At 34.4% G+C, this 8582-nt stretch overlaps 1 protein-coding gene across 2 annotated transcripts; it reads right to left on the bottom strand.

Annotated features, from left to right (window-relative positions):
- Nucleotides 1-205: 205 nt before the first annotated feature.
- Nucleotides 206-4430, bottom strand: LOC111885031 (probable mitochondrial adenine nucleotide transporter BTL3). Of its 2 annotated transcripts, XM_042902534.2 has the most exons (5): nt 4075-4426; nt 3609-3930; nt 2992-3295; nt 1538-2005; nt 206-536 (listed from the first exon to the last, which is right to left on the bottom strand). In XM_042902534.2, exons 2-5 carry the CDS (start codon nt 3617-3619, stop codon nt 462-464), a joined length of 858 nt encoding a protein of 285 aa, XP_042758468.1. In that variant the 5' UTR covers nt 3620-3930; nt 4075-4426; the 3' UTR covers nt 206-461. The 2 variants fall into 2 exon arrangements, with proteins under 2 accessions (XP_042758468.1, XP_023737091.1); XM_023881323.3 differs by having other exon boundaries at nt 3609-4430.
- Nucleotides 4431-8582: the final 4152 nt, after the last annotated feature.

Raw genomic sequence — 8582 nt, 5'->3', positions numbered from 1 at the left:
GTTTAGTGTGCACTAAACTAGGATCGAGGCTTATTAATGGAACAAAAATTTGCACTTTTTTGTTGTATGCTATTTCTTTTGTATGAGTAAAGTGGCTGAATGGATAAGTGATATCTGTTTAAGTAAAGGCTGTTTCTTTTGTACACCGAATGAACTACTGTTTGAGATGGTAAATAATCATTTTACCTTTCTTCTAGAAAGGATGTGATAAAATAATAACTATTTATTCAGAAGCGTTATGAAGTTGAATTGTAAATGACTAAAAAAAAAAGCAACGATAGACGACACTTCTACATGTTCACAAGCTATCCTAATTGTTGCTTAAATATTACTTATGGAAATTTTCAAACAAAAATTTCCTTAAATAATACGTTAATATTCCTACCAAAAAGTCTATTATAGTGTAAAATTCCATTTTGAAAAAAGAAAAAGAAAAAGATAAAAAAGAAGCAACTGCTCTCTTATTCTGGTTCAACTTTGAGAACGATCTTCATGAGTTCATAAACAAAGTAACTTATAGCAGCCGATGGGAGCACCTGAGAAAGTACATCATAATAAGAAAAAAATAAATTAATGTCATAAATTGGTAACGATTTTTTTTTCTTCTTATTCAATTCGGGTAATCCATGACTTTACAATATATTTTCATTCAAGTTTTTATTAAAGCATGCTACTTTCATTAGTTCCAGACAAAATCATTTTGCGTTAAAAAATTACCAAATTATAGCAGTTTTCACTGAGATAGATTTTTCAAAGTTAATGTGTCTTAATAAGAGAAAACTAAAAGTACAGTGCTATAATTAATAGAAAGAAATGTAAACATTTACATGAAGAAAATGTGACATAATGAATCCCATCATGCTAAACTAAATTTTGCTTCATATCCTCTTAAGAAAAAGTATATATGATAAAAACAATGAATTAGATAAATAATCATGTAATTTTCTAACAATTATACTCCTAATATGCCTAAGGGAAAACTCCATAAAAGTCCTTATATTTTGAACTTATAATCGATTTAGTCCTTACATTTTTTTATTCAATTAAGTTCCAATAACCAGCAACTGTATTCATTTTGACCTTTACCCGGTGATCAGGTCATCTCACTTTAAAAATTTACAGTTTTGGCCCGGAATTCAAAATTTTGTTACGAATTCATCCTAAATTTACTTTTTTACATCTTTTTTCTCAAAATTTTGTTTCGAATATGTTGTTTTTGCATAATAAAATCATATTTACACAAGAAAAAACATATTTTCACATAAACAACCTTCTTTTTTCTATATAATTAAAAAAAAAAAACATTTAAGCACTTAATTAATCACACGAGTTATATACGACTGTTTCTTTTTTACTTGATCTAGACATAATGACTTAATGGGTTAAGCCAAAAAACATGGATTAATGTATTAAGACACTAACCCTTTACCTATTTGCTCTTCTTTTTTTTACTCTCAACTCCTCTCATGTTAAAACGGATGAATATTGTGAAATTTGGTTTTGAATGAATGTAAGGGTAATTTTGGTTAAAATATACCTGCAATAAACTTGGAGTCAATCCTGCATATAAAGCAGGAACACCACCTTGTTCAACAATCTTCCCAAAAGTAGCCAAAGCACTCATTTTTGTAGCTCTAACTTGCAACTGAAGTTGTCTTCTCACAACTTCAAATGGATAAGTAGCAGCTTCAGCACAACACCCCGCAACCGCACCGTATATCAGTGTTCTCATTGTACCCAATTCCATCTGCTCCAAAGCATTTAATGCTTCCCCTCCTTCTTTCATGTTTTCAAGTCTTTTTCTTCCTTTTGGTGAATGTAAATATGTTGATTTTAATATGTCATAAATTCCATAAAACACAGCTCCTGAAGGTGCCATGCTTATGATGGAAGGAAGCAAGCCTTTGTATAAAGAGAAGAATCCTTCTGTTTGGATCATGTGCTGAAAAGCACCGATTACACCTCCCATTGCTTCTCCTCCCGGAGCCACCATTTTTGTTCTGATCTGTGATGGTGAGGGTATTTTCGTCATTTAATAGAAAAAATTAAAAAGAATGAAGTTGTGAATTGATTTGTTAAGATAATGATTTTTGATGAAACTTTGAAGGAATGTGGGAAAGATAAAATATTGGGTTTTAATGTTTTATGCAAGAGAAAACATACTTTCCTTGGTTTGTTTCAGCATATAAGTAATGAGAGGGTATTTTGGTCATTTAATAGAAAATTAAAGAATGAAATTGAATTCCTTACACATGCATACAGTCCATGGAATTTATAAGAATATGACAGAATTGAACTCTGTCCATTTGGCAACCAAACATGCCATGGAAATGGAATCTCGATATTTTTACAAATTTGCCCTTATTTACTTTTGGGTTAATCTAAAAAAAGCCCTTATATTTTGTATTTTTTCTGAATTAAACCTCAAATTTATTTTTTGCCTGAAAAAGACCTTGTATTTTTTCATTTTTTTCCGAAAAAGCCCTCAACTTTGTATTTATATTTTTTTTTTTCCGAAAAAAAACCCTCAACCTTCTAAATGCTTCCAAAAAAACCCTCAATGTTTTTGGTTTTTCTCGAAAAAACCCTCACATTTTACAATTTTTTTTGGAAAAAAATGACTAAAAGGGCCAGCTCGGAAAAACTGAAAAACTACAAGGTCTTTTTCAGGCAAAAAAAAAAATTGAGGTTCAATCCGGAAAAAACACAAAATATAATGTCTTTTTTTAGATTAACCCTTTACTTTTTTCCTTTCATTTCGCAAGTGCGCCATAACTTTCTCAAAGTTTTTTTAAATATCATTTATCCAAAAAACACTTAATGATGAGAACAAGGAGGGCATTCACGTCTTTTGCACAGACAAGCGAGCATCTATATTCTATCCCACCTTTTTGGGTTCAATTTCTGTAATGTAGTGTTGTGCATAACAAACGGGGTCTAAATTCTAAAAGCTATAATACAAAAAGGGCAAAAAGGTAAATTCAAACATACTGTGTCCATGGGTATGCAGAGTATAGTGGCGGTAATTCCTGCAGCAGCACCAGCAAGAAACCTTTCAAAATTAGTTGTTTCCTGATTCCCAGTTAGCTTTAACAGTTCACTTCTGTATTTATCATAAGCATAAAAGTTGATTGCCTTAAATGGAGCTGTTCTAAGAATATTCACAAAATTTCCTTTCCAAAACCCTTTAATCCCTTGAGTCGCTGCAATTGATTTGATGAGATCAATAAGATGTTTTTGTTCCCCACGAACCATATATTCCAGCTTCAATCTCTCCAGTGGAGCCACAAAAGTTCTAAATACAATTTGTAAAAAAAATGAGACATTGTTACATAAATAAAGTGGAAAAAATATAAAACAAGCATTTAACCTACCCTTTGTCATATGGGCAATAATTATTCATGATAATGTAATTTGTTGACATAAAGCATAGATATTAGTCAGAAAAATGTTCTACCATGTTTGAAAGGTTAACCTCACTTAATTAAATAGTGAACATGTTTTCTCCATTAACTAAATTTATCGACTATGAAAACACCCAAATCAAGTTCACAGTTGATAAAGTGAAATCGATGCCAATCGACAGCAATTTAGAGTGAAGAACAGACCTTGAAACCATGGCAGCGACAGCTCCAGCCCAAAGATGCTTCGTAGTATTCAATGCACCCCCTTGTTTTTGTACCTTCACCTTAACTTCCTCTTCCTCCAAACCTTTCTGCTCATCTTCAACCTCCCCTCCCAAAACAAGACTAGATTCCCCGGAAAACCCTTCGCCGCTACCCCCATCTTTTACCGACAAGGTCACGGACAAAAACCCAACTCGACCATGTCGCCGGCGACTTCTCCGCCGACTCAATGAACAAGAAATCGGTGCAACAGAACTAGTGTTCTGTACCGAAATAAAGGACGCTATAGACGAAGGAACATTACCTGTTTCGAGAAACAATCCACCGTTTACAAAATTGGTAGACGCAGGTAATATTTCCGGTTGCGATCCGGATGATGCGACTAAATCTCTCATCCAAAGCTCTAAACCTTTCATTGTAAAAACTGAAAAAGGGAATGCAGTATTACCCGATTATCAATACAAAACAGAGACCAAAATTGTTGAAATTTGAAGGTTGTAGTAGTTTAAGGGTGCCGAAATTGACGAGGAACTTGGATCGGAGTTAAAGAAGGAGATTTGGAAGAGGGGTGGAATTGAATATGAAGAGGAACACATAAAAGGTTTATTGGGTTGGATTCGAGGGAAAAAGGGGAGCACATTGTTGTCGTGCTTTGTTAACACCGCCGTAACACCAACACTTAGAAATTCTCATCAGGGGGTGGGTGTGAGTCTGTGTTTTGTTGTTGGTATACGTAGTTATCATGAAAAGTGCTTCTAGCCGATCTTGGAATTGTTGCTTTGGGGATCAAACCTACTTGACACGACACAGCATCGAACCACGTTCTATCATGCTAAAAGTTGGTAAATAAAAGTCAATTGGTATACATACCCCAAAATGTGTGTACCCTTTTTGTGTACCCTCATAAATGGAAGTGTACTTATAACACAACCCAAATAAATTTGTTAAGGTTGGATGGAGGGCGTAAAACAAGGCTCGAACTGGCCTCGTTAAACACCTTAACTAGGGATGAGAATTTGGCCCGAAAATCCGAACCGAACCGAGAACCGAACCGAATTAAACCCGAATAAGCAATTCAATTCGGTTTTCGGGTATCTATATAAAGCTTATTCGGTTTCTGGGTTATTCGGTCCGGGTTACCCGAATAAGGGCTTATTCGGTCCAAAGAACCGAATTGAATATGAAGAGTCGTTTTTTTTCCCTTGCACAATTTACGTATTCGGTTATGTGATCATCACAATCGATCTCAAAAAACCAAATCAAAGATCGTTACCCACTTAATACACCAAATCGATTATCCTATTACACCAAATCGAGTCGACTACTTCCATATTGATGATTGCGACAATTTTGTTTGATCGACGGTTGCTGATTGCGAATTGCTCCTTCCGACAAATTTTTTTATCGACAATTGCTCATTGCGACATTAGTCTTTGATCGGCATTAGTTTTTGATCAAATTCCGTACTTCAAACTTCTATGAATCATCTCCTCATCTTGTTTTCTAGTTTCTACTCTATTCAATTCATGGAAAATTGGGTTCCAAATCAAGAAACACAAGTAAGAATTTGTATCTTAAGCTACTACTCAATCTTTCAATGTGTTATTATGTATGTTACTCATTGAAAATTGGATGTGTTAATCTACTACTCAATCTTTAAATGTGTTATTATGTATGTTATCAATTGAAATTAGAATGTGCTATGTTAACAGTTAATTTTTTTTTTCTATAAGTCCAAGCAATAGGGACTTTGACCTTGAATAAGAGAATTTAATGAAAACAACCATATATGTTATTTTACTTGTTTCATTCCATATTGATGAAGTTATTCAGGTTATATACTTATAGATAGAATTTTGGGTGTTTTGGATGTTTATTTTTTAGTGTTTAATTTGTCTCTTTAAAAGTTTTGTTATGAAATCATAAGCTACAAAAGTAATACAAAATATTCGGGTTACTCGGGTTATTCGACTCCTTAATTATCTTGTACATGTTATTTGGGTTATTCAGGCCGGAATCGAACCGAACCGAATAATACCCGAATCGAACTGAACCCGTATTGCTTATTTGGTTCGGTTTTCGGTTCATACAATTACCCTTATTCGGTTTTCGGTTTATTCGGGTCGGTCCGGTTCGGTTCGGTTCCGACCCGAATAACATCCCTAACCTTAACGTACCACCAACTTGGCATGCCGAGTTCGGTGGTCCGACTCGGTGAGAGTATGCCAATAAGGGAGACGTTGTATTTTTTTATTACCATTTTAACGAACATTATAACTTCAAAAAATACAATATTTTCAAAAAATATCCAAGTTTTCAAAATAATACCATTTTTTTTTAATTTCAAATTTTAAAAATTGCATTAACTGCTATATATACTAACGTCTTCTTTAATTTTACATCATATTCAAACTTTCGTAATTCAATTCTCCTAACATTTTTATTCTACATCTTCTTCAAAACTTCATCACTAAAGTGACTCGTGTTTGGACAAAGGATGAAGAGATCATATTGCCTCGTTTATGGGTCGATGTAATTGAAGAGCCAATCAACATTAGCATCGATGCACATACTTTCTAGGTCCAAGGGGGTATTATGCTATTTTCAAAACTTGGTTTGTTGAAGAAACCCAAAGATGGGTTAAATATGTCAAATATCTAAACTTAAGGGACTATTTCTGCCGATTTTGGAAAACTCATGTTTCCTTGTTCCCTGCACCACGACAATGGGAGGAGGGGGAGGCCTTAATCGCATTTTGTTGGTATATGCAACATATTTCATATTTAATCACCCAAAACCCTAGATTAATGAGTGAGCGTGTGTTTGTCCGACTAAAGAGTGAGGGAAAGAGTGTGAGATCGAGAAAAAGAGAGAGAAAGAGGAGGCGACTGCCATTGTCGGAGCGACTATTGGGCACCGGAGTTTGCCTTATGAGGATGTCAGAGGAGGGTGAGTAATGAATGAGTGGTTGTTTCGTCTTTAAGCAATGAGTGTGTGAGTTACGAAGAATTGGAAGGAGATGATGAGAGAAGCCGAGAAATGTAACAGTTAGAGAGAGCGAGAGAGAGAGAAAGAGAGGGAAAGAGAGAAAGAGAGAGAAAGAGCACGAGAGAGAGAGAGAGAGATAATCATGATTTTTATGGGATGTCTCCATTAAAATCGAGATTATGGTTATGTAACACCCGATTTCGAATCGCTTCATTATTCGGGGTTGCGGTCCGATCATCAATTACCATAAGGCTTAGAAGCATGGGAAAGAAAGGTTTTGGTCATTTTTGGATGAGGATGTTAAAGTTTAAGTGATCCGAGTGTTCGTTGGTGTTTCGGAGCCCAAGGGCATAATCGTAATTGGTTATCCCGGTCCTTTATGAATTTTGGGTCTGGTTTGGGGAAATTCAAGGCTATGATGGGTTGCTAGAAGTGTAGAGCTTCTCGCCACCTTTTCGTGGATATAAAATTCATCGGAAATGAACTTAGATCGAGGAAGTTATGACCTTCGAAAGTGAAATTGTCATATTTATGCATGTTTTTAAGAAATATTTACTTATATTTTTGAGTAAATTACAAGAATGGTCCTTATGGTTCGGGGTAATTTGCACACTTGATCCATAACTTACTTTTTTAACTCGGAAGGTCCCTACTATTTGGTTTTGTTACGCGCTTGATCCCTATTGTTTGTTTTTGTTACACGCTTGGTCCCTGTCATACCTTAAAAACTATTATTTAAATAGAGAAAAATGGTGGGGTAGGTAAGGTAAGGCGAGAGGTGTAGAGTTGGAGGTGTGTTTAATTAAATAAATTAAAAAAATCAAGGGAAATATAGTTTCTTAGGTTAGACAGGGACCAAACGCATAACAAAAACAAACAGTAGGGACCTTCCGAGTTAAAAGAACGAGTTAGAGACCAAACGTGCAAATTACCCTATACCATAGGGACCATTTGTGTAATTTACTCTATATTTTTATTAATATTTTGGTTATTTACATTGAATAATGGTACTTATAAGGTTAATATATATATTGCAGCCAAATAAAAGACATTTTGAAGAAAGGGGACTAAAAGCGTCAAAATATGGAACTTTGGAAGATGAAGACTTAAAAGAATGAAAACCCACGTGAAAGCTAAACTAACGACGTGAATATTTAGGATTTACGACGTGAGTACGAATATTCCAAAAGATAGACATCGCGGAGGAGGAATCCTTGTAGAACACGGATATCTACTGAATTCACGTCGTGAGTTATACTTATTCACGACGTGAGAGCGAATTTTAGGATAACTATATATATATTCTTAATCATTACGACTTGGGAGACTTTTGGCCAACTTGAAGGGTTTCTGGAGACAAAATTCAGAGGGAGAAGAGGTCTGGAATTGGCTTTCAACACCAAGGGAGAAGAGAAGTTCATAAATTGATTCTAGAATTGGTACATTTAGCATGCTTTTAAATATGACTTGTGATTGTTTATTTGCTAGAATGTCCAACTAAATCTAGTTGCTTCTGTTAGCTAGATGAAGCTGGAACTCATGGTATTAATACTTTAGATTTGAATTTACTTGTTGGTTATGACTTGTGTTTGATTGATTGAACCTAGCATGTTTGATTTAATGTTTGATTGCTTTAAATTCTTGTTATGTGTCGTTAGTGAATATGAAGCTGCATGAATTTGAATACCTAATAATTCAGTGAACACTAGTTTATTAGAGCTAAGATCAAACCAATCATAGATAAGTAATTGAACTATTGAATTAAGTTGTGCTAGAGAACTCATATTATGACTGTAAGTGTGTTTTCCAAATCAATCTTACATGGCTCCAATCATATTCAATAATTGATTCTATGTTAACTATTGTGTGACCATACATAGACTTACATGAATTAATTAATGTTAGTAAATTTAGAACTGAATTGCTAATACTATCTTAATTGGTAACCAACAGTAATTGTCATAACTA

The sequence above is a fragment of the Lactuca sativa genome, chromosome 5 (assembly GCF_002870075.4).
Source record: "Lactuca sativa cultivar Salinas chromosome 5, Lsat_Salinas_v11, whole genome shotgun sequence".
Taxonomy (NCBI): Eukaryota; Viridiplantae; Streptophyta; class Magnoliopsida; order Asterales; family Asteraceae; genus Lactuca; species Lactuca sativa.
This window is presented reverse-complemented; position numbering and strand designations above follow the sequence as displayed.